Source organism: Kogia breviceps, chromosome 3 (assembly GCF_026419965.1).
Source record: "Kogia breviceps isolate mKogBre1 chromosome 3, mKogBre1 haplotype 1, whole genome shotgun sequence".
Lineage (NCBI taxonomy): Eukaryota > Metazoa > Chordata > Mammalia > Artiodactyla > Physeteridae > Kogia > Kogia breviceps.
The window spans coordinates 136078900-136104853 of record NC_081312.1 but is presented as its reverse complement, the minus strand read 5'-3'; the positions used below and the strand labels follow the sequence as shown (position 1 = coordinate 136104853).

The following is a 25954-nucleotide window of genomic DNA, read 5'->3' as shown; positions in this document are numbered from 1 at the left end:
ATTTGTGGCCTGGGGCACCAGCTACAGATGACTGAGCTCCCAGCAACTCTGGCTGGACCTGCAGAGTGTGGGCAGACCTCTTGCAAGGATCCCAAGGAGGGCTGGGTAGACCCAGCTCAGGAACATGGGCTGCTGGCATGCCTACACAGCAAAGAGGACACCAAGATGCTCTTTTTCCCATGAGCAGACATTGCCCCCTGAAGCAGGGGGCAGGGGTTGTTTTGTTCCAGCAGAAACAACTGCCTTTCACTACAAAGGCCCCTGTGTGAATAGTCACTCTTCCAGATGAGGGTTTGGTGGATCCCAGCTCTCCTTTTAGGAGCAAATAACCTCTTCTTTTTTTTCTTTCTTTCTAGGTTTGTGGTTACCCCCTGGCTGGGCTTCATGGAGGAATCTTCTCTGGTTTCTAATCTGAATCCCAGAGCAGCCCCCATCTTTCAGTGGACAGAATGAGAGGCCTTCTGTAACGAGGCATAACTGGCCATCATGGGGAAATTGATCAGGATGGGGGCTCAGGAGAGGCGGTTACTCTCGCCAAAGCGGCTTCATTGGAGGCGCCTCCTCTTCCTATTGGGAATGCTGATCATGGGTTCCACCTACCAGTACCTGAGGAGCCCCCGGGGGCTCCCCTCACTGTGGGCAGCAGTCTCTTCCCAACACCCTGTAAAACTAGCTAGCCGGGAGCTTTCCAACAATGAGATGATGATGGTGAGCAGTGACCCTCCAAAATCTAGCTCTGAAATGGAGGTTGAGACATGGGCACCCCAAGCCACAGTAGGCAGAGATGGAACAACACCTGGTATAACAATGGAGAACACCCCCAGTATACCTAGAAGAATAGCCAGCGTCATTCCAGCAACACCCAAGAGCAGTGACAGCCCAGCAGCAGCCCGCACAGAAAAAGTGAAGGAAGACACCCCAGCCACACCCAGTGGAGCACTGAATCACTACCCTCCAACTTCAGGCAGACCAGCGGTAAATAATTATACCCCAGCAACACCCAGGGGAGAAGTGAAGAGCTACCGCCCAACTCAAACCAGGGCAAAGGTGAGGAAATACACCCCATCCCCACTTGGTAGGATGGTGAACAGTTACACCCCATCCACTTTCATGACAATGACCAGGAGCCATGGGATCACCCCCAGAGCAACAGTGAAAGACAGTGAAATTATGACAACCAACAAAATACTGGATACCAACCCTTCCAAGAGAGTAGTGGAGGAAACCACCCCAACTCCTCTCAAAGGAGTAACTGATAACGCCCCACCCTTCCTGATAAATGACTTAGAAACAGACATCTTGACTTCTCCAAGGAACGTAGTAGAAGAGAAGACCCTAACAACCACCAGAAGAGTGGACAATAATAGCTCAACCAACCACCGGGGGTTAGTGGGAAAAAACAGCCTGAGAACACCCCAAGGAACAGTCCTGGAGCACACCGCAGCCATCTCTGAGGGGCAGGTGACAGTAAGCATCACGACAGGCAGCAGCCCAGCAGAAACCAAAGCCTCTACTGCTGCGTGGAAGGCTAGGAATCCCTCATCCAGAACCAGTGCACCGACCGTTGGAATATCCTCAGCCACCTTCTGGGGGCTGGTGAAGAACCCTTCCCCAGCACCCACCACTCCAGCAACCCCCAGGGTCAGGGCAAGTCTGACCACTCAGGTCCATCACTGTGTGGTTGTGGAGCCAGTCCCAGTCTCGCCCACTGTCCCCTCCCCCAGTCTGACAACAGCTGGGATGCCAGAGGCTCCCAGTCCCTCAGTACTGCCTTCTGGGCAGCCAGACCTCCACCCCAAGGTTGAGTACCCCCGAGACCTGTTCAGTGTGAAGGAGCGGAGGCAGGGCTGGGTGGTCCTGCACATCTTTGGCATGCTGTATGTGTTTGTAGCCTTGGCCATCGTTTGTGACGAGTACTTTGTCCCAGCCCTGGGTGTCATCACAGACAAGCTGCAGATCTCTGAGGATGTGGCAGGTGCTACGTTCATGGCTGCTGGAGGCTCTGCCCCCGAGCTCTTCACCTCCCTCATCGGCATCTTCATCTCCCATAGCAATGTGGGCATCGGCACCATAGTGGGCTCTGCGGTGTTCAACATCCTCTTTGTCATTGGCACTTGTGCCCTCTTCTCCCGGGAGATCCTCAACCTCACCTGGTGGCCCTTGTTCCGTGACATCACCTTCTACATCCTTGACCTAATGATGCTCATCCTCTTCTTCCTGGATAGCCTCATTGTCTGGTGGGAGAGCCTGCTGCTTCTGCTGGCCTATGCCCTCTATGTGTTCACCATGAAGTGGAACAAACAGCTTGAGCTCTGGGTGAAGGAGCAACTCAGCAAGAGGCCAGTGGCCAAGGTCATGGCCCTAGGAGACCTTAGCAAGGTAAGAACAGGTTGGCTCAGGCTTCTCTGCCCCCTTTTGGGCAAAAGGGTGGGGGAAAGCCAGGGACTGAAGAATGGAAAGTGCTAGGTCAGACCTCAAGAGATGAGTGAGTGTTCTGGTTCCCTTGCAATGCATTCAATATTTATAGCGTCCTGTTCTCTGCCAGGCACTATGCTGGAGCTTTTGCAGGAGTGACCTTGGGTCAGCCCTTAATCGTCCTATAAAATGGTTATTATTAGGATCCCCTGTTGGCAGGGGAAGAAACTGAGGCCTAATGAAGTTAAACCACTTGTTCAAGGTCACACAGCAAATAGATGGTGGAGCCAGGATGAACCCGGGTTGTTCTGATTGGGTCTTCAGAAATGACATTTGAGCTGGGCTTTGGAGAATGAATGTCCAAGGAGATATCAGGCAGGGAAAAATGATAAAATGGACATGGTGTGTAGGGTTTATCTAGTACCCTCACTTTCATTTAATCCCGTTTGTTCACATTCCAGACCTGGAGGGGCTGGTAGTTTGGTTAGGGTCTGAGAAGGAGGAGGCTTTTTGAGTTTTGTTTTGTTTTTAAAATATTGAAGATGGGAGCTCCACTCATCCACTGACAAGCCAACCCTGGGTGCAGAGCCCTTTCTCTGTGCTGACTGGAGACTGAGAGGTCCAACTCTGGGGCATTCTTCTGACTCTACAGTTCCTTTCCAAGAATTTCTCTGCCCCTGTGAGGGACCTTCCTGCTAAATTCATTGCATGATTCAATAATCTGGATAGTGAAACTTAATTGGGGAAGTGATCTCTAAAAATTCATCCCCAAGTTTTTTGTTCCTTGAGACTCCAAAGTGAGGGTACCCTAGGGGAAACAGACCCCCATTTCTCTCATGCTCCTAAAGGGTGAGTTTGGGCAAAGGTTGGTTCATAGCCTGCCCGTTTCAGATCTCAGGCCACTAGTGTGAGCAGAATTTTGCATGCAAAGAGTGGAAGGATTTAGCTGCTTAATCCAGTGCAGTTTTGATGAGTGGGCAGGATGGAGACCAAACTCAGCAACATGTCTCAGAGATGTGTGATACAAGGAGATGAAATGTACTTCCTTTAGGGCTTCTGAGGTATGTGTGGTGTTCAGAGCATAGAATTGAGAGTCAGAAAACCTGGGTTCTAATCCAGTTCTGCCTCTAACTGTGTGACCTTGGACAGGTCCTTTCCCATCTCTGGTGGAAATGACAGGGTCCAACTAATCATGCAAATGTTCTGTTTAGCGGTAACATTCATTGATAATGTCTTGTGTCTAAATGAGTTACGTTTTGTCAGGCCCAGCACAGCTGTTGTTTGTCTGATCTGGTCAGCCGACCTCCAATTAGTACATTTTTGCAGATGGCCCAAAAAAGGGAGAAATATCCTGCCCAGGGTTGGACAGCCATTCCAGAAGGTATCCACACTGGAATGGAAACCCAGTATCTTAACTCCCCATTCAGTACTATTTCCCTCCAGATGACTGCTCTTAAGAAGCCAGAGGCTTGAGCTTCCCTGGTGGCGCAGTGGTTGAGAATCTGCCTGCCGATGCAGGGGACACGGGTTCGTGCCCCGGTCTGGGAAGATCCCACATGCCACGGGGCGGCTGGGCCCGTGAGCCATGGCCGCTGAGCCTGCGCGTCCAGAGCCTGTGCTCTGCAACGGGAGAGGCCACAACAGTGAGAGGCCCGCATATCGCAAAAAAAAAAAAAAAAAAAGAAGCCAGAGGTTTAAAAAAGAAAGGGAGGCTCAGAGCATTACCTCATTTAATATGAGGAAACAGGGTCCTCCCTCCTCATGAAATTCTCAGGGCAGGCTTTGCTGAGGGTGGCCATGAAGTCTGGTACTATTCTCTGAGAAAGTATCTAATGCCTTGGTATACATTAGGCCAGCAGTTTTCAAAATTGGGACTTACCTGGCGGGCCAGTGGTTAAGACTTCACCTTCCAATGTAGAGGGTGCGGGTTTGATTCCTGGTCGGGGAACTAAGATCCCACATGCCTCATGGCCAAAAGGCCAAAGTGTAAAACAGAGGCAATATTGTAACAAATTCAATAAAGACTTTAAAAATGGTCCACATCAAAATGCCTCTTGACTCGCCTCCCAGTCCTTCATAGTAATTCTGTTTTTATTGAAACTCTGCAAATTCTCAGTTTTCAATTTTGTCAGAACTAGACCATCAAAGCAAAGCTTGCCAAGCAAGTAAAGCATAATCATGATTTCAAAAGAGAATTTGTAACTTACTTAAAATGTTCTTCAAGGCCTTTAGAAGCAGCTCTTTGCCAACCAGTGAGAGCAGTGCTGATTACAATTGTTCTTATCTATTTATTGAAACAGATCCAGTATGAATTTTAATTAACAGCATTATTTAAAAAAAAACAGGTTGAAATACTGGCTGTCCTTGAAAGTAAATTTATATTTATTTAAAATTGAAAACTTATAGTTAGGACTTTGCAGTACTAACAACTGCCTTCTAAAAATTAGTCCAAATAATTTAAAAAGTGTAGCAATTTTGAAGTGATTTTTGGAGTTTCACCCTAGGTTTCTTTTTTTTTTTTTTTACGGTTGGATAGAGACTATATGGCCTACAGAGCATGACAGCAGCTACAGACAACAAGTAAACGAATAGGAATACTCCTGTGGTGTTTTACTAAGCAACATAATCGCAGGTGTTCTCCTACCTGAACAATTTGCAGATGTAAAATCAGCAGAGAACGATTCATTTTCTTATCAAATATTCACCCAACTGATATCTGTCAGCTTGAGGACCTTTCACTTTACTTTTTATTCTGCTTTGGTAATCTAGAACCAGGAAAAAGTTTTTTTTGTGAATGATTCTAATCCGAATTTACTTAAGAGTATTTTCAGAAAAAAAAATGTATCATTGAACATAGACACATAGTAACTTTTATTTTATTTTTATTTATTTATTTATTTATTTTGGTGGTACGCGGGCCTCTCACTGCTGTGGCCTCTCCCGATGTGGGGCACAGGCTCCAGACGCACAGGCCCAGCGGCCATGGCTCACGGGCCCAGCCGCTCCGCAACATGTGGGATCTTCCTGGACCGGGGCATGAACCCGTGTCCCCTGCATCCGCAGGTGGATTCTCAACCACTGCGCCACCAGGGAAGCCCAGTAACTATTTTAGAGTCTCTCTTTTGACACTGGCTGGAAAAAAGAAAATTCAAAGCTAAAAATATTTCAGACAACATTGTCAAACTGACATGTATTGGTTTGAGGATACCTTTTATGAACCCAATGAAGAAATGGTAAATGTTTTTTTTTAAGATATATTAATTTATTTTTAATTTACTTATTTAATTTGTTTATTTTTGGCTGCATTGGGTCTTCGTTGCTGCGCACGGTCTTTCTCTAGTTGCGGCTAGCGGGGGCTACTCTTCGTTGCCATGCGCGGGCTTCTCATTGCGGTGGCTTCTCTAGGCACACGGGTTTCAGTAGTTGTGGCTCATGGGCTCTAGAGCGCAGGCTCAGTAGTTGTGGTGCACGGGCTTAGTTGCTCTGTAGCACGTGGAATCTTCCCAGACCAGGGCTCAAACCCGTGTCCCCTGCATTGGTAGGCGGATTCTTAACCACTGTGCCACCAGGGAAGCCCAGAAATGGTAAGTGTTTGCATAGTTATCGACACAGTCTAACTTAGCTTGCTCTGAAACATTTTTACCTGGTTTTAAAGCTCTCGGTGTTATTTGTTCTGACCCCAAATGATAAATATTTGACCTTCCTTGACCATGCATAGTTGTAGAAAGCCAAAGTTGAGGCTCTAGCCTGGCCGAAAAGCCTTATTTGTATTTGAAGGATGATGGGACCTTCTTTATAGAGAGAGCTACAAGCTTAGGTAGAAATAATTGGCCATCTGCATGAGATGCTAATTGGCAAGACAGCCCTGTGGGGCACCAGTGGTGAAAAGGGATGCAAGGTGGGGAATGAGACTGGTCCGGGCTCCTTTGGAAACCCCATATCCACATTCAGCCCCCAGGAATACTTCAGAATGTGAAACTCCAGGAGGAAATCTGCCACTCTTTCTTAAGTGCATTGCAGGCTATTTTCTTGGCAGGGTTTTTTTTTTTATTAAACCAACCAACAGAAACCCCAAGCAGACAAACCTGATGCCTCCTTACGAACCAGTCATCCCTTTCCTGTCAGGGTTAACATCTACTCCAGTGACCTGTACTGCCAGACAATCAGCTGTCTGCTGTGGAGACAGAGTGCTGGATAGGAAGCAGCCACCAGGGCCCTTCCTGCCTCTGTGGGCCTGACCTTACTGGCCTGCAGGAAATCCACTTTGCTCTCAAATAACTCATCCTAGCTAGGCTGAGGGGTTCCCTCCTTTAATTTTTTTTTTTGCCGTACCACGCAGCTTGTGGGATCTTAGTTCCCTAACCAGGGATCAAACCCGGGCCCTCAGCAGTGAGAGTGTGGAGTCCAGGGAATTACCTAACTTCTTAAATAATAGCTTCCCTCCAGTTGTCAGGAAAATATGGTAAGAATCAAATTCTCAGTGTAAAGGCTTCTTTTCATCATAAAATTTTCTTAAGCTTTCAGCATTCATCTGCTGGTGGGTGCTAGCAGATGACAACATGAATGCATAAGAAACAAACAAATATTAACAGAAAAACTCAAACATCTGATCATGCCTGGTAGAATAGCGTGTTGTTTCCATGGATGTGTGTATGCTTGTAAGAGATTTTACATATTCTGTTATTCATACAACAGAGTAATCTTTTTTCCTAGTGTATGTGATGAGATAAATATGAAATTAGATATTCATGGTGTTCTACAAATAACAGCATGATTTCTAGATGCTCTGCTACCTGAATAAATTGGAAATATAAAACTAACAGAAAATGTTTTAGTGTGGGGGAGTGGGCATATGGATGATAAACAAGTAAAATAACATATTTCTGAGTATGAAAAGTGCTGTGAAGGAAATAGTGTATGTGATGGAGAGTGACTGTAGGTAGTGGGCCCCCTTTAGCAAGTGAGAGCAGGGGAGTCCTCCTGGAGGAGGAGAAGTTCAAGTAGACAGTCCAAGTAGAGTTCCATGAGAATTCTTCTGGAATTCTTCCCCATGCTCCATAGGGGAAGAAGAGGAAGCAGCATTTGCAAAGGCTCAGAGCAGGGAAAGACCTTGGTGCAGTAGAGGAAAGAACTGGAGGCCAGTATAGTGGGTAAGGGGAGAGTGGTACAGGATAACACTAGAGACAGGGATGAGAGCTGCTTCATCAGGGCCTTGTGGATTAGATACGGAGTTTGGATTTTATTTGAAGTTCAATGGGAAATGATGTAATGAGGAGTCATAGTTAAAAGGTCACTCCCTAACTGCTATGTACAAAATGAATGGTAGGTGTGCAAGGGTGGAAGTAGGGAGTCCAGTTAGGAGGCTGTTGTGGGCATCCAGCGTGTGTGTGTGTGTTTGTATCTTTGAGAGATATTTTGAAGACAGAATCGTCTGGATTTTGTGATGGTGTGGATTTGGAGGGTGAGTGGAAGTCAAGGTTTTTTGCTTGAGCAGCAGGGTGGATGGTGGCGCCATCTAGTGAGAAAAGGAAGACTACAGGAAGAACAGGTTTAGGAAGACGCAAAAGTTCCCCCTCTGGAATGGTGAGTTTGAGTGTTTATGTCACCTCCAAGTGGATATGTCTACGAGGCAGTTGCACAAATGGGCTTAAAGCTTATGAACAAGGTCAGGGCTGGAAATAGGGATTTGTGAATAGCCAACAAATGTATGGTTATTAAAATCAAGGACCAGCTGATGCTACTCTGAAAGAGAGAGAGAGATTAGGATTAAGCCCCAAAGAACTCTGATGTTCATTCATTTGGCAAACATTTATGGACTCTCTTTGTATGAAACCTGTGTAGGGTCTGGGGATACAGTGAGAAATAAGGCAGCTCACCCTAGCAGAGGAGCCAGGAGTTGATCCAGGTTTTGTGGGGTCTGACACTCTTTAAGAAAAGGAATATAAAACTATTGCTACAAAATTAAATATGAGGCCTCAGAAAGGGTTTGTGAGGGGATAGATGGGCCCTGAAGTTTAAGCTTCATCAGCTCTGTGGTAAATCCCCCTTAGTGGGGAAGACAGAAAAGTAAAAGTAATATTTACCATATCATGTGTAAACGATATAGGTAAGTGCTGAGGGATTTAGCACTGCCAAGAGTGGACATCTCAACAAAAGTTAGGGAAGGCTTCCTAGGGGAGGTGATGCTTAGCTGAATCTTGAAGGACAAGCAGGGGTTGGCTGACTGAAGAAGGGATAGGAGTCTCCTAGGCATGTGTAAAGGCCATGGGAATGAGAGGGGGTGATGAGACTGTAGTTGCACTGTCCAGTATGGGAGCCACTGGCTACATGTGGCTACTGAGCTCTTGAAATGGGGCTAGTCTGAATTGAGATGTGCTGTAAGTATGAAATATACGTTGGGTTTCAAAGGGTTAGTATGATAAAAAAGGTAAAATAGCTCATTGATATTTTTATATTAATTACATGTTGAATTATAATTCTGATATATTGGGTTAAATAAAGTACATTATTAAAATTAATTTCACCTGTTTCTTTTACTGTTTAAAAATGTGGCTACTAAAAAAATTAAAATTACATGTGTGGCTTGCGTTCTATTGCTGTTGGACAGCACTGAACTAGAGGTAAGCAGGAGGCTGGAATATGCTCAGCTAAGGAGTGTGGACTCCCTCATGAGGACACTGAGCCCCCAGGGTGCAGGGGAGGGACATGATGTGCTTTGCTCAGAAAATCACTCTGGCTGAAGAGTGAATAAGGAACCAGAAGAGGAACAGTCCAGGAGTCAGGAGGCTGTTGCAGCATTGTAGGCAGGAGAATAGAGAAATGAGGCCAAATTTGAGGACTTTCAGGAACTAGATCTGACAGTTAGTTGTAGATGAGCTGTGAGGAAGCGAGGAGGCATTTGGGTAGACTTTTGGGTTTCCAGCCTAGACAGGTGAGTGGATCAGCGTGCTAGACTGTATTCAGTGAAGGTAGGACTTAACCAGGGATTCAGTAAATCTTTGATGAATGAATGTTTACAAAACACACACACAGACCAGAATGTGCAGTTCAGGAACTGTGTCATGGGTGGTCTAGAAAGGGAGAGGTCAATGATTAACTGCTACATCAGTGGGAGATAGGAATTGGAGGTCAGGAGGACAAGCCCCGTTAAGGGTCGCCCTGCTCACCACCACAGGTTCCCGTGAACGGCAAGGGATCCTGTTGCTTATCCTCATCAATAGGCATCACAGGTGTTGGGGGTTTGGCTGGCATGAAGACGTCTTTTTTGGTTTCCTCAGCCCTCTGGTTAATTTTCATCAGGAGAGGGAGAAGGTGGGGATGGTGGGGCTGAAGAAAGAGGAGGATGATTGGTGTAGTGTGAGAGGAGGATGTGGGAATGTGTTTGTAATAATAAGGGCATACTCTGAAAGCACCTACTTGCTGGTACCGCTACCCATATATGGACCCATCAAGTCACACTCAAATGTAGACAAACATTTATATCCATTTACCTGAAATGTCAATAGTATGAAACAGAGCCACTAGGAAATATAAATTTGAATTCATTTCCTTATTTATGCTTGGGAAAAGAAATGTGATTTAGTAAAAACAACAATGAAAACAATCCTCTGAATAATGATTAGGAGGTCGGGGGTTCTGTCACTATTGTTGTGAGTGTGGGCAAGTCACAGAATCTTTCTGCATCTCAGTTTTGTCATCTGCCAAAATAGCAATAATAATACTAGCCTTGTCTGTTTCATAGAATTAGTAATATGGAATGAGAAAATGCATGTGAAGGGCTTCAGAAAGTTAGAAGCACATACTGAGGGTAGAAGATGTTGATATTTGCAAAGAACAGTGAACTCATAGAGAAGTATTTTGACTTAAATAAATCTGAATGGAAGAGAAATCATTAGGCCTATGCTTCGTGGGGGCAGAAGTCAGTCTCTCCTGCCCTTTTGTGGACAGAACCAGCCATCCCAAAGGGTAGCCTGGCCTCTTGTATTTCTAAGAACTCATTGGGGGAGAGTTGGATGTGATAAATAGTGAGGTGGCTGGGCCAGTAGGGTTTGGTGCTGTAGCCTCCAATATCCCAGAATTGTGAAAGAGGGGATTTGTTCAGAAAATCCACAGTGCCCTCTTCATATTCAGATTGGTTATTTCTGCTTTGTTTCATTCATTTGTATGTTTGTCCATTTGTTCATTCATTCAACAATGTGTATCCAAGCATTCAAACCTCTCCCATCCTTCAAAGATTATCCAAACTTCACCTACTTTCAGAAGGCTTCCATGTCCATCCCAGCACAGCACCTTAATCTGTGCCTCTCATTTCATCAGGCACATTCTGCTTTGTCATGTGTTCGTGTTATCATTGGTCTCAATTCCTTTCTGTAAGTAGAATCCATGCCCTAAACATCTTTGTATCCCTACAGCACTAACACAGTGCCCGGTAAACAGCAGGTGCTCAGAAATTAAGAACTGAATGAATGAACAAATTGGGTGGATGGATGGGTGGGTGGCCCTGAATCAGGCAGTATTCTCTGTATTGTATTTTCTGATCAGGCAGAGATGGGAGTGTAGCAAGTCCAGTTCTACTTCTGGCCGTGGAGGTTGGTGAGGTGGGGGAGGCAGTGGAAGGTGAAGACAATTACTGGGGGCAGCCATTGGTGACCTTGCTGCCTGAAGATGGCGCTAGAGGTCACTTGGCGTGTCTACTCGTTGAGCTCTCCTTGACTGAGCATCTGCTGTGTACAAGACACTATGCCCCAGGTTAGGGGAACAGAGAAAACTATATTGTAGTTCAAAAAGACATGAAGTCTAGCTGGGTAGACAACTAATATATGTGAACAACGATGATTTCTTTAAAAGTTCAGATGGTGTTACGAGATAGTAAATGCAAAGTGGCAAGCTAAGTGGTTCAGAGGGTAAATACTGTGGGCATAATGATTCTTCACCTTGGACCTTCTAGGTCTGTCCCCTTCCCCAGCTGGCTGCCTCACAGCTTCCCCAGGACGCTAGCAAGCACTTATTCGATTATAGAGCCAGATTTTGGGTATCACAAAATATGTCCACTGTTGTTATACAGCTTTTGAGGAGAGAGGTATTGTAGAGAGCTGGAGTGAGGGCTGGGGTGGGGTTGAAAGGGGCCATTTGGGAAAGCTTTATGTAAGAATTCACCCTGAATTTTCTGAAAAGTTGGTAAGCATAGAGGAATGGAGAAGGCATTTTAGGCAGAGGGGAAAGGCATGAACAAGGGACTAGGAATTGGAATAGGTTAGGTATATGCAGGAGACCATTCATTCATTCATTCATTCAACCAACGTTTTCTGAACCCTTGCTAAGTGACAGGCAGTGTTCTCATGCTTGACGTACAAGCATGTGTCATGAATGAAATAGTTTGCCTTCAAGATGCTAGTGGGACAGTCAATTTACTTGGGTTTGCCAACATACAAAAAACATACAAATAGATTGGGGAAAGTGCTATGAAGGAAAAGGAGTCAATAAAAGAGTATCAGCTGGACACCTTAGCTTCCCAGAGGAAGGTGACATGTAAGTGGAGACCTGAAACATGGGGAGTGGAGGAAAGAGGTTTCCAAACAGGATGGACCGTGTGATGAGGGTTTTGAAGTGGGTAAAGAGGATGGTGCATTTGAGAGACTGAAAGACAGCTGTAGCTGGTGTTACTGGACCTCAGTGAGTGGACACATTTGACTGGGAATACTGCATGCAGGCTGCATCCAGACTGTGGAAGGCCAGGCTGGGGGTGGTGGACATGTTAAAACATTTTCTGAGGCCAGGTTATCTCTGGGTGTGTTTCTGTGTTCCCACATGAGGGCTCCCTGGAGAGAGAGGGAAGTAGGGAGGAAGGGTGAGGGTCTCTCTGAACATCTTGTGATTCCTATCCCTATTTGCAGCTGGGCGATGGGACAGTTGTGGTGGATGAGCAACAGGATAACAAGAAGCTGAAGGTGGGTGCCATGCGGAGTCTGCCCAGTGGGGATACTGCAGGGTTTCAGAGGACAACCACAGACCCAGGGTGCTGTGGCTCTGATGCTGGGGGATCCTGGGCTGGGCTGAGACCTGGGAACACTGCCAGGGTGAGCCAGGGAAGGAGCCAGAGGGACTGTCACCTCCAGGTGGCCTTGGAGGAGGTGCTAGCTTGGGAGCTAAGTCCAGAATGTCACTGCTCACTGCTTGTGTGAGCTTGGGCCTCAGATTCTGCATCAGTAAAATGACTGGACTAGATGAACTCAAGTCCCACTTTGTAGACCACACACTCTATGATTGATCTAAAAGCCTAATTACCTGCAGCTTTGGAATGCCCCAGAACTAAGAGAAACATTCGAGGGGTGGGGCGGGAGGATCTGAGGTTTCTGAAAAACTGTGTCTTAGCTGCCTTTGGCCTGTGGGCATTTGGGAAGAAGTGGGGACCTTAGAGAGAAGAGGCCAGGGTCTGAATGAAACCTCCCCCATCCTACAAAAGTCCCTAGGCCTGTTGTGAAGTATTGTGTTACCATAGCCACTAGATGGCAGAAGAGTTCAGATCCAGAGGGTTGGTTGGTGGGGAGGGAGGGACTAAGCAAGCATTTTGTCTGACTTTGGATGTTCCCTTGTAAGTCGATGATGTTTCTATGTGTGCCGCTATTGTAATTAAAAAAAAAATTCAACTGAATAAAGATCAAATCGGCTTTATTCAACGATTCATGAATTGGCCAGCATCCCATCTAGCAAATAGAAAGGAGTTCCAAGTTGTTTCAGGCAAGGTCACCTTCCTTTGGGGGACAGCAAGGATCTATTGGGTAGATTACCTCACTAGTGTGCTAACCAGTTAATTCCAGACTGACTGGTTAAGAGTCTATTCCCGGGAGGGGCTGAAACTGCAGTTAGGTATTTTATGTTTCGGTTTGGTGATGTGGGCAGAGCACAAGTGACTCCATTTTGGACCTGTTGTCTCTTTTTTAGCACTGTAAATGAATGTGTGTCACATCCGTGTGTTTGCACATGCAGATGTGTGTATGTGTGTGCCTGTGAAGGTCTCCTGAGCATGTGGGTAGAAAAGAAAGGGCTGGAATCAGAAGACCTGGGTGCTAGTCTTGACTCCTTCGTTTACGACCTTGGATAAGCCACCCAGCCTTGTTGAGTTTTCATTTCTTTTTCTGTAGGTGGGGATCAAAGCCTTGCTTAAGTCTGGGGGTGGGGCAGTGATAAAGCACCATGACGCTCTTTGTGGACTTTAAGGGGCTGTGCCCATGCACCGTGGGGCTGTCTGTGAGGTGTATGGGTGAGAGTGTTTCTTTGAGGATGTACTTGCAGGGATGGACAAACCCTCGGTAATGTGGTGTCCTTAATATACATTGTCTGCTCCCTGTCAGAGAGCTTGGGGAATGACTTGGTATGTAGAATTAGCCAGTCATGGAAGAGTTGAGGGGAGGCTGAGAAAGAAAGCACTGTAACTGTCCTGTTGAGGTGAAGGAAGAGGGGGTGCCAGGATAAGGCTCCTGTGCTTCTGGCCTGATCTTTATAGGAGGGAGGAGGGTTAGTGAGGCCCCCGTGTGGTCCTCCCCTGGCTCAGGCAGAGGCCCGCTGAGGCCTGCATGGCTCTCTCCTGCTTAGCTCGCGTCCGTGCTGACCCAAGGGAGCAGCTCGGCCTCTCTGCACAACAGCACCATCCGCAGCACCATCTACCAGCTCATGCTCCGCAGCCTGGACCCTCTGGGGGAAGGTAAGCAAGGTCTGCCCAGACCTGCGTGGTCTCCCTGTCCACTCCTTCCCTCCTGCAGCTGAACAAGAACTGGGACTTGCAAAACTGAGAGGCAGCAGGTGGAGTGAGGGTGGGAGTGGGAAGAGAGTTAGCAGAGGAGAGAGGGTGGTAGAGGCAGGCAGTCTGGGAAGACTCACCAGGAAAGGGCCCCGAGGAGCTAAGGTCCTTAGGTTTCCACATCCCACTACCTCCCTGTCTCCGTGTCCCTCCTGTAAAGTGAAAGGGTTCATCTGCAGTGAGTGAGGCCATGAGTGTCGTGTGCCCTGCACTGGGCTCTGTTGGGGCTGCCCTCCGTGACTTCCCTGCAGAACCTTCCCCCATGAGTCAGCCCCAGTGTCTCACAGAGTCTCCAGCAAGATAGTGTGACCAGGGCTGCTTCTGGGGGCATCACCTGTGGGGCCCCACAGCTGGAAGCTCTGAACGGTGCCTCCCTTTGCTCTGTATTCAGCTCCAGAGTCCTAGGAAGCCTGCTGACCCCTCCCCCAGCCAGGTATCCCAAAGGACACCCTGGGGCCACCAGGACCACTTCTGGGAGTGGTGAGGGTCCAAAGTGTAGTGGGAGCTGATGCCCAAGTTGCCAAATGATGGAGGCAGCTGAGATCCTCACCACCCACTTTACCGAGCCGTGCCTTCTGCCCCACTTCCCCAGCGAGCTACCTCCAACAGGCTTCGCAGGCCCCTAAAGGGCATCCTCAGGTACACTTCTCTTCTCCTTGGGCACCTCTGTCTCTGGGACACTGGTGCAGAACTGGAGCACCAGCATGAGGCCCATCAAGGAAAGGTTGGCCTTTGGGCGGAAGCCAAGGAGTTGGAGGGCAGCTAGGCAGGAGGCTGAGGACTGAGCCGAATATGACACCAGAGTCTGATCCATGAGCCCCAGGGACAAATTTTAGGGACCTCAGAATTTCTCAGGCCCTGAAGCATCTTCTTCACATATGATACTGAGTTGTTGGTTGTTTAAAACAAGCATATGGTCAAAGACGAGGTGATCAAACCTTCCCTAGAAAATCCTCACGAGGAGCTTCCGCAGACATTGGGAGAGGCCACCCCCCCTGTCAGCTCCAGAAAAACAGTATCCCTGGGATTTCAAGAGTGGAGTCTGCAGCACTGGGCAGCCTGTGGGTGATCAGTGCTGGGGGCGTATCTGGCCTGGGCACAGTGAAGGAAGCTGTATCCCTGGGTTAGGCCTGGCCCTCCTTTTGGAATCACTGACTCAGCAAAGTCCTAAAGATAAAGACCTTCTCCTGGACGGGACTGCAGGGCCCCCTGCCTGGGCCACTTCCATGACCAGCAGCCATCTGCTGCCTTGTCCTAACAGGATTATGTGATGTCCAGGCCATGGCCAGGCCAGGCCGAGGTCAGAGGAGATTGATACTAAGGAGATGATCCGGCCGCGCTGAGAGTTGAGAGGCCATGTGAGGAAACAAGCGCTGGGGGAGCCAGTGGCAATCATCCCCAGGAAGACAAGCATGCTTGGTACCTTGTGTGGGTGTGCGGCGGGTATGGAATGGCCCTCCCAGGGAATGATTGCTTATGTGCCTGGGATGCAGTCCTGCTCAGAGAAGCTGGCCCTGACCCTACACCCTGAGATTCCATTCAGGAAGGGCTGGGATGGCGCAGGGCTGGGATGAAGGCCTTTGTTCCCGGCACTTTGCAGTTATGTGTTTGTGTTTCCGTATGCTCTTTCCAGATGGCTATTTAGATGTTTCCACCCTTTCTAAGCAATGAACTCTCTCCACAGAGCTGATCCATGGTCTGAACTCTTACCCTGGGTAGGGGCTTTACCTCTCCAGAATCCCATGCTTCTTCTGGTGATTTCACTCACACGTGTGTGTATATGAGAGACACAAAGAAAGAGACAGAGATAGAGAGAAACAGAGAGACGCCCTTCAGCAGACCTGCTTTCCTCGGTGGCATGGGCAATGACAGGTTAGGGCATGTGATGAGGAAGGAGAAGGAAAGAGGGGAACTTGGTTCTCTTGCCAGCTCCTCCAGCCGACAGTCAGCAGGTATTCTCAGCACCAGGACTGGAACCAGGGGAGCCCTTCGAAAAGCTATGTGTTGTTCAACAGAAGACTGCAGTGCTTGATCAGTGCCAAGGGGGCACTGGAGCGGTCTGCATGAGGTAGGCAGTGGAGTGCCCACCACCTGACATCTCAGTTCTGATGGGACCTGCTGAGCAGGCCCACCAGGACACTTCGAGGGACCACACTTGCCAGAGTGATGGCTCTGCAGGATGGAGCCTATTGCCAGAGGCAGCTGCAGCTCAACCAGCCTGATTGTTTAGGAGACAGGTTGAGAGAAGGAAACTCCAGACCTGCTTTTGTGTCCTGCCCATCCTGGACCCAGGCAGAGTTTGATTCCCAAACCTTCACAGTTTGCCTGTATTATGGACTAGAGGATCTTCAGGGTCCCTTCTAACTCAAACCCTCTGGAATGCTGAGGCTCAGCAGTGCAGAGTTGCTTCCTGGTTGGAACAGCTGCTCTCAACTACTATCGTCAACTCATCATTGTCATCATAGCTAAAACTTACGTAGTATCTTCTAGGTGCCAGGCACTGGCTTAAGCACATTCATATATAAATTCATGTATTCCTTAAACAACTGTAAAATTTTTTTTTTTTTTGGGGCTGCGTTGGGTCTTTGTTGCTATGCGTGGGCTTTCTCTAGTTGTGGCGAGCGGGGGCTACTCTTCATTGTGGTGCGCGGGCTTCTCATTGCGGTGGCTTCTCTTGTTACAGAGCACTGGTTCTAGGCATGTGGGCTTCAGTAGTTGCAGCACACGGGCTCAGTAGTTGTGGCTCATGGGCTCTAGAGTGCAGGCTCAGTAGTTGTGGCACACGGGCTTAGTTGCTCCACAGCATGTGGGATCTTCCCGGACCGGGGCTCGAACCCGCGTCCCCTGCATTGGCAGGTGGATTCTTAACCACTGTGCCACCAGGGAAGTCACTCTGTAAGATTTTATAGGTGAAGAATCTGAGGTACAGAGGGTCACCCAGCTGGATCCATAGCTAGCAAGTAGCAGAACTAGGATTCAAACCCAGGCATCTGGCTCCAGAATCCATGCTAACTTAGCAATATTTAATTGTAGCAGTTTAAAAAGTATTTATTTATTTTGTCTCATGGACTCCCACATCAGTGCTCTATCATATTATTGACTTTTTAGAGAGGGGACACTGAGGCGTAGAGAGGGTACACAGGCTTCCCAAGGTCACCCAGCACTCACAGGGCAGAGCCAGCCTGGAACCCAGAATAGACCCCATGGCTCCACTTTGCTCTTACCCTTACGGACTGCATTGTCCTCACCCTCATGGACTACACAGCTGTGAGGGGGACGCTTGTGGGCTCCTGCACTTCAGTCTCTGTGCCTCGCAGCTTGAAATTACACATGTACAGCACTTTGCATGTTGCCTGGAACATAGTCATATTGAAGGAGAGTTGACTTCCCCATTTCTCCTTTCTGGAAATCAGGGCAGCACTATTCTGTGCACGATGCTCTGTGGACTGCCAGCAAGGCACAGAGTGTATACAGGGATCTGGAAGGAGACTCTGCTTGGGCTGCAGGTGTCTGGAGTCCAAAGGAGAGTGGCAGGGAACTTGGTGATCAGCTATTTCCCTTTTCCCACTGGAGAGGGGAGGCTCATGAACATGGCCACCAGTAGTTCCCCTGGAGCCCATAGCAAAGCTTCTAGTAAATTCATAGAAATGAAGCTGCAAAGGACCTTACAGACAATCTAGTCCAAGGATGGCAAAAATACCTCCCTGCCATTATTTCTTCATTCCCTGCCCATTGCAGACATCACCGATGAATCATGGTACTCTCCTACCAAGCTTGGACCAGAATTCTCAATTCAGCACTCAAGCAGCCGTCACTTGAGTTCATAAATCCTATTTGTTGCCCCCAAATAAAATAAACCATGTCATTTTATTGGAAGTAGGCCTAGAGAGGGGAAGTGACTAGCCTAAGTGACCAACCTAAGGTTATAGCCAGTTGGTGACAATGCAGGGAATTTAAGGCAGAAGTTTGGGAATTGGGCACCATGAACAAGCCTAGGAGGACCAGAATCCAGATGTTGCAACTTCCAGGCCAGCCTCTTTCCACCTACTTCAGCTGCTCTGACTGTCAGCTGACCAACCTAAGTGAATGGTGTAGCAGGGATACTGTGGTCTTGGATAAGATGTGTTTCCTTTCTCATTCACAGCCCGGCCCTCCAAGGACAAGGAGGAGGAGAGCTTGAATCAGGAGGCCAAAGCCAAGCCTCAGGCCAAAGGAGAGAGCAAACCAGAAGGTGAGAGGATGGTGAGACCAGTGGGTTTTCTCCTGCCACCTTCCTCCCTCCTGTCAGCCAGGGACTGGGCGTGCCTCCTGGCCTCTCTGAGCCAGTCAGCTGGAGTGATGAGCTGGTGCTCCCCTCCTCCCACTGTACTCCGGCCTCCTCCTTCTAGGGTGTTCCCCTCCTGGCATGGCTGCAGGCCCAGGGGTGGCCCTGTACAGCTCCCTCCTCACTCTCCTCACATGGGGTAGGCAAGGCCTGGCGGGGGTTGTTGAACTTCTGTTTCTTTTTTGCTAAATCTTGTCCCAAATGAGATTCTATTGGACTCTATGTCTTCTTCCTGTCACTTCTACACAGTGCTGCTAGGGAATTGGTCTGAGACCAGTAACCCCAGTGAGGGAGGGCCATCAGGGGTCTGGTGATGAAAACATCCAGCATCTGTGTGTCAGCTGGGATGCGGTAGTGAGACAGCTACTGCCCCGTGGGCTCTGCACAGCACACCAGGCCTGCCTGATCCACCCAGCAGCTTCGGAGGGAGGGAGGTAGGTAGACCAGCAGTCATTGTTCCCATTCTATAGACAAGGAAACTGAGGCTCAGAGAAGTCAAGTGACTTGCCCAAAGATATATAGCCAAGAAGTGAGAAAGCGTGTACCTAAACCTAGATCTCCAGACTTTCCAGTTCTCCCTCTCCTGTGGTCCTATTCCAAGACTCCCTAGCTGCTGCGTTTGAAATCACTGGGCTTCCTCTCCGTGCAGTTGGTAGGGGGAAGGGTCAGGTGCTGCGAGCTGGGGCTTTGCCCTCTCTTTTAAGCTGTTCACAGTATCCTTGGCTACATTGCCAGGATGGAAATGTCTGAATACAGGGAGAGCAAGGAGAGCCACTTCCCAGCTGTCCTCTCATCTGCAGACATCTCTGTGGCCAGGACAGTAACAGTTCACATCACATCATTTTTCCTTTTCCTGTTAACAAGAAATTCCCCAAACAAACCTCTGTGACCCTGAAGTGGACAAGTCCAGTAGCCCTGTAGCCACTCACACCAGTCTCTGCCAGCTGCCCTCAGAACCCGGCACGCTCTTCTGACCTATCCCATGTTTATCCTTTAAAGAGGAGGAGCCAGCCAAGCTCCCTGAGGTCACGGTCACACCAGCCCCTGCTCCAGACGTCAAGGGAGATCAGGAGGAAGATCCTGGCAGTCAGGTAGGCATAAGCCTCTTCCCAGGTGGTGGAATTTGAGAGGCCCAGGGAAGGATCTGCTAATCAAAAATCAGTCCTTCCTGAAGATTGGAAATGCTATTTGAGGTTCATTCCTCTGGTGTAAGCACTGCCCTTTCTTGGAAGATCAAATACCTCATGGGGCCAGTTAATTCACTAATACCTTAGTATGAGTAAGATAATATATATGAGAATGTGTTGCCAACCTATGTCCAGTCAGCTGTGGCAGGGAGAGGTGGCGTGCTTTGACTCCAGGGTGGGAGAAGGGAGCTACCCGTCGGGCTATTAGCAGTGACGGTTCTCAGAGAAGAGGGTGCAGGCTGGGCAGACACTCCTGTACCTATCAATTTAAATGACTTGTCATTTCCTCCAAGAAGCCTTCTCTCCTGATGAGGGTGGGGAAGGGAGGGCAGAAATTATTTCAGACTGAAGTCTTCTCACTCTTCATTCCCAACTGAAAGCACAGGCCTCATGGATATTTGACTTCTTCATTGGGTGCTCTGAACCCTGGTTGCATATTAGAATAATTTGGGGAAGCTTTAAAAACTGCCCAGGGCCCACTTTCAACCAGTTAAGTCCGGATATCTGGGGTGGGTCCTTGGGCATGAATGTTTTTAAATCCTCTAGGTGATTTTAATGTGCAGCAGAGTTGAGAATCATTGAGCAGTGTTGGGGGTTGGCAGTGTCATGAAATTTGTTATGGATGACGTACTCCATGAGCACACAGCCCAGGTCATTTGCTCAAGGGATTGGACCAGCACATTGTTATAGGTCATTTAGGAGCCTAATCTGAGGACCCTCAGAATCAATGGCTTTCAGAGTGAGTGGAGTCAGTCCATGGTTCCCACACACTGGTCTATAGATGCATTTATTAGAAGTACTTGTGAGCATATTAAAATAGATTCCTGGCTTTCAGTCCTAGAGATTATACTTCAGTTGGTCCAGGGGGGGCAAGGAAATCTGTATTTCTAATAAGCTCTCAGGCTACCAGGTTTGGGAACGAAAGATCTCATTTGGCCCTGGCATTTGCAGAGCAGGGTAGCTTGGTGGTTAAGAGGCCAAGAGTTGGACTATCCATATTCCAATCCCAGCTTCATCACTTACAAACTGTGTGGACCATAAGCAAGTTATTTAACTACTCTGTACCCTAGTTTCTTCATCTGTCAGATGGATTTAGTTCTGCCTATGTCATAAATTACTTGACTCATGAAACATACTAAGTGTGAGTTGTTATTATTATGATTATTATTATACTACTTAGCATGATGCGTGGCACATAAATACCCTCAGAAAATAGGTGTCCTCCTCCTCATCATCATTTTACACATATAAGGTAATAGAGCAGTTGAGGAGTTTTAATGGACTCAGCAATGTGATGTAACCACCAAAAGATATCATGCCATTTATGGCAACATTAATGGAAGCATAGTATCTAAAATAAGGGGGGTGATAATCCTGTTTGACTCTGTGAAGTGTTCTGTGTTGTTTTAGAAGCCTCCTCATGGGATGTAAGCTAACTAGAATGAATTCACCAAGAAGGAGAGGAGGCTGTAGGCCATAGTATGGGGGAACCATAGAAGGACCTGGGAATCTTTAACCCAGGGAAGAGAGCTGTCTCATGGAAGAGTGTTATGCATGGCTCCCAAGAGTAAACCTATACACAGGAGGTAGAACTTTGGTATAAATATGACTTCAAACCAATCAGAGTTGTCAAGATGACAGAAGCTGCTTTAGGTGGTGAGTTCTCCATCTCTAGAAATGATCAAATAAAGACTAGACCACCACTGAGTAGGAGTGTTGTGAAGGGAATTTTGCTGAATGATTGCACTAGTTTCTTCCTCATACTCAAGCTTTTAGATACATTCTGAGAAGAACAACAAAAAATGTGGGGAGAAACTGGGAAGGAAACAAGCAGGGCAGTTATTTCCCATTAATCTTTTGGCTTTGGATTGCAGGGAGATGTGGCTGAAGCTGAGAGCACAGGTGAAAGGACAGGTAATGAGGTTAAAACTCCTGGTGAAGGTGAAAATGGAGATCAAAGTGGAGGTGAAGCTCGACCAGAAGGTGAAGGTGAAGAAAAAGGAGAGAATGAAAGTGCAGGTGACATCCAGGCAGAAACGAAAGGAGATGATGAAGGTGAAGGTGAAATCCAAGCAGGAGAAGATGGTGAAATGAAAGGTGATGGAGGTGAAACTGGAGAGCAGGAATTGAACGCTGAAAATCAAGATGAAGCCAAAGAAGATGAGAAAGGTATAGATGGTGAAGAGGAAGGTGATGGAGGTGAGAGTGAAGACGAAGAGGAGGAGGAGGAGGAGGAGGAGGAAGAGGAGGAAGAGGAGGAAAATGAGGAGCCTTTGTCCCTGGAATGGCCTGAGACCAGGCAGAAGCAAGCCATTTACCTCTTTCTTCTGCCCATTGTGTTCCCACTGTGGCTGACGGTGCCCGATGTCCGGAGGCTGGTGAGTTTGCCCACCTGTCCCCAAGCTGTCTGTCCCCAGGGAGGCGGTGGGGTCTCTCGGCACTCCCCCTCAAGAGGACGGAAGGGACACAGACCAGCTTGACAGGGCTCAACTACAGAGAGGCTCTGGGATGGAATCTGCAGCTCTAGTGGGGACCATGCACCTAAGGGGACACACTGATGGGCTTGGGAGGCCTCAGAATGTGCTTGTTTCCATCACTATAAGCAATGTGAACTAACCCCTCCTCAAATTCTCAGTTTCTTGATTTTAATATGGGAATGATGCCACTGCACAGCCTCCAGATTGCACAGGGATATGTGAAAACCCAGGGTGATAAGTGCTGTTTCTACCCAGTACCCAGTATTCTTGTTTATAAGGATAGGTCTGACTAACATACTCCACCCAAAGGGGAACCATATTCTGTCTCTGGGTCCAGAGAGGGGTGGGGTGGGGAGAGGTTGCTGAAGCCAAACCAGGTACCTAGACTGGTCTGGTTCCAGGGCAAGCAGGTAGCTCTCTTCAGTTTGGCAACTGCTGAACCCCCTCCTGTGTGGACTCTCCTATGGGCCACCAACCCCATCCTTCTCAAGGTCCTCACTGGAGACAGAGATGGAAGCTCAAACATCTCCACATCCTCTCCATGACTCTTCCAGCAGATCTCTTCACTGATACTGTGGCTCCCTCAGAAGGGCCAGAGACCTTTAGCCTCTGCAACTTATTTCTCTTCCTTTTCAAACAGGAGGCTAGGAAATTTTTTGTTATCACCTTCCTGGGATCCATCATGTGGATAGCCATGTTCTCATACCTCATGGTGTGGTGGGCTCACCAGGTGAGTGTGCGGCAGGAACTAAATCCTGCATTAGCAGGTCAAAAGGACTTTTTTCCTTCAGGATGAATTTCTGGTACCCAGGGAGTAGCGAGGACCAAGTGAATTTGTAGTTTATACATTGTAAAGCCTCAAAAGTAGACTTTATATTCCAGGGAATGTAGTGCTTTTCAGGTGTGGCTCTTCTGTCTTGTAGCGTGACAGAAGGCCCTTCACAACCTGATCTAGTTGACCATTCCTTCTTAGCATTATTCCCTGCTTTCTCTGTTCTGTATCCCACACTTCTCTCCACCTGGTGAAATCATACACACTTGTGAGAGCAAGCTCAGTTTTGCCTCCTTTCTGGCATTTAATCAGTCTTCTGAGTGCTCAATGGCTTTGCTGTTCTACCTAGAATATTGCACTTAAGCACGGAGCTGTATTATTATTTACATGCTCTTCTCTTTCAAGCTGAGAGTAGGGTCAGTGTTGTACTGCTCATACTTCTACCTCCAGCCTCTGAAAAGTTCCTGGCACATAGCAGGTGTCTGTGGTTCTGGAAATGGAAACTTGACACCAAGAGGCCTTTGGAGGAGCAGTTCTTTTGGGAAGGTAGAGGTGGTGTAGTTGGAATGACAGTCAGTGGTATCATAGGTGGACTTTTAGTCCAGTTTAGAAAAGAGCAGCATCATTCCCTGAAGCCTTGAGCAGGGGCCCTGTTCTTTCTCTCCGTGGCCCATCTCCACAGCTGTTAGTTCTGCTGTGACCCTACCTCACTCAGGCCAAGGGAATGTGAACTCTGTGGAAGGTGTTGGTTTTGCACAAAGTAGTATGTGGTTGGTGCTTTGAAGAGCCTCAGCTTTTTCACTTGGTTTCTCATTACTGTTATTTACCAGGTTGGTGAAACAATAGGGATTTCTGAAGAGATTATGGGTTTGACAATCCTAGCAGCAGGCACATCAATTCCTGACCTCATCACCAGTGTGATTGTCGCTCGGAAAGGCCTGGGAGACATGGCCGTGTCAAGCTCTGTGGGCAGTAACATATTTGATATCACCGTGGGGTGAGTGGCAAAGTTGCTTTCTAAGGCATGTTATGTATGACTGGCAAACACTGTGTTGGCTCTGTCTGCTGGTTTTTTGCTCCATTCATTATACTTGGAATAAAAGGGCATTTATGTTATTAGCTTCTGCAAGGCAACAAAGTATCCTCCTTTCATTCATCACAGCCAGCCAGATAGGATAATAGAACTAAAATGCTGCCTGAAATGTAACTGACTAGAATTTATAGATGAATTGAAAAATGAAGTCCATTACCAAATATAAACGCTCTGCTCACTGACCCCCAAGGTGGAGGAGGTGGGGTTGGAAGAAGCAGTGACTCAGTCTTACTTCCTGACATTCCTGCTCCTTTGCATTTGGACTCCTGCGGGCTCAGAGGTTCTAAAAGCATTTTGTATAAACAAGCAAATGCTGCGTCCTCCAGTATGGGTTTGCTTACCCTGCTCCTCCCAACTTTGTCAGAGCAGAGTGTCTGCGCTATTTTCATTTCCCCAATCACATTCTGGATTTGGTTCCTTTAATTCGTATATGTGTGTGTTTGCAGGGTGGGGCAGGTAAGAGGGCATAGGAGAGCCCTGATCACTAACAAATGTAAGGAAATGTTATCCTGAGCTAGGCCTTATCATGATTTAGAGAGTCACACATCTACCAATTTAGGTTAGTCATACAGAAGTCATGAAGTATGACGAAAACAAACTCAGACCCAGAAAACCTGTTTTAATCTTAGGCTCTCCCAGTTATCAACTGTGAGTACTTGGGCACATAATTCCCTGAACCTTAGTTTTCTCACTGGTGAAATGAATGTTTTCTGCTCTATTTCACAGGGTTGTGTAAAAATGAGTGCTTTGTAAATTGTAAAATACTGTTAAGTATATGGCATGATTATAAACATTAAGAATATTCACATTGTTTCTTCCATCTTGCAGCCTGCCCCTTCCTTGGATGCTTTTCTCTTTTATCAATGGATTACAGCCTGTTCCTGTCAGTAGCAATGGCTTGTTTTGTGCCATTGTTTTGCTTTTTCTTATGCTTCTGTTTGTGATCTCTTCAATTGCATTATGCAAATGGAGAATGAACAAGATCCTGGGCTTTACCATGTTCCTCCTGTACTTTGTATTCCTGATAATCAGTGTGATGTTAGAAGATCGAATCATATCCTGTCCTGTGTCTGTCTGAGTCAGTCACTGTTGCTCAAAATGGACACAGATCAGAAAAGCAGCCAGAAGTTACTGTACCACTTGTTACATTAAAGAAAGAATGAACATGATCCAGGAGAGTGAACTGAGTGGGCAGGAGCCTCTGATGTGGATGTGATCGGGACTGAAGTTTATCCTTGGAAATACCTGCAGCTCATTGTGGATTAGGACTCTTTGGAGGGGTGGAGCTCCTACCGCCCCTGATGCAGACAGCTAACACATGGAGGCCAGCAGAAGGACCCAAGTCAGAGGATTTTCTAAAATGAGATATCTGGGAGTGAGGGTTGGGACAGGTACCTTAGCAATCAGATAAGCTCCCATGTTCACAGTTCCCTGATTGTTCCTGAAGGGCTGCTGATGCAAAAGATGCAGGTGTGGTCTCCATCTCACCCTCCTGGCCCCTGCCCCCAGCACATGCTGCAGTTTACTGTCTCCTCTTTTTCTGTTCAAAACATGTGGTTCTATCAGATTTGTATTCATTACAGGTTCAGTTATTGGTGAGTTTAAAGGAGCAAAGTCTATAGGAAAAAAAGTATAACAAGAATCTATTATCATTACACACTGTAGTCCAGTAAAATGTGTACCAATATTTTATAGCTTAAAAAGGACTACATTTGCTCTTGTTGCATTTTTGAAAGTCAAATTAAAATAAGCAGCTCAAGAAATTAAAATTTATAATTTGCCCTTCAATTGGAAGATGTGGGTATTAGGGAAGGAAAACTACTCTGAGGGCTATTTAAAAATATGTATTTATTAGGAAATCCAAGTTAGTGTTGTCTCCATCAGGTGGG

General features: G+C 47.3%; 1 protein-coding gene across 4 annotated transcripts; it reads left to right on the top strand.

Annotated features, from left to right (window-relative positions):
- Window positions 1-486: 486 nt before the first annotated feature.
- SLC24A1 (solute carrier family 24 member 1) lies at window positions 487-25143 on the top strand. Of its 4 annotated transcripts, XM_059057704.2 has the most exons (9): window positions 487-2379; window positions 12309-12362; window positions 14008-14116; window positions 18357-18443; window positions 19536-19627; window positions 21598-22101; window positions 22841-22930; window positions 23803-23969; window positions 24894-25143. In XM_059057704.2, the coding sequence occupies exons 1-9, from the start codon at window positions 487-489 to the stop codon at window positions 25141-25143; spliced, it is 3246 nt and encodes a 1081-aa protein (XP_058913687.1). The 4 variants fall into 4 exon arrangements, with proteins under 4 accessions (XP_058913687.1, XP_066886816.1, XP_066886817.1 ...); XM_067030715.1 differs by lacking the exon at window positions 12309-12362; XM_067030716.1 differs by lacking the exon at window positions 22841-22930.
- Window positions 25144-25954: the final 811 nt, after the last annotated feature.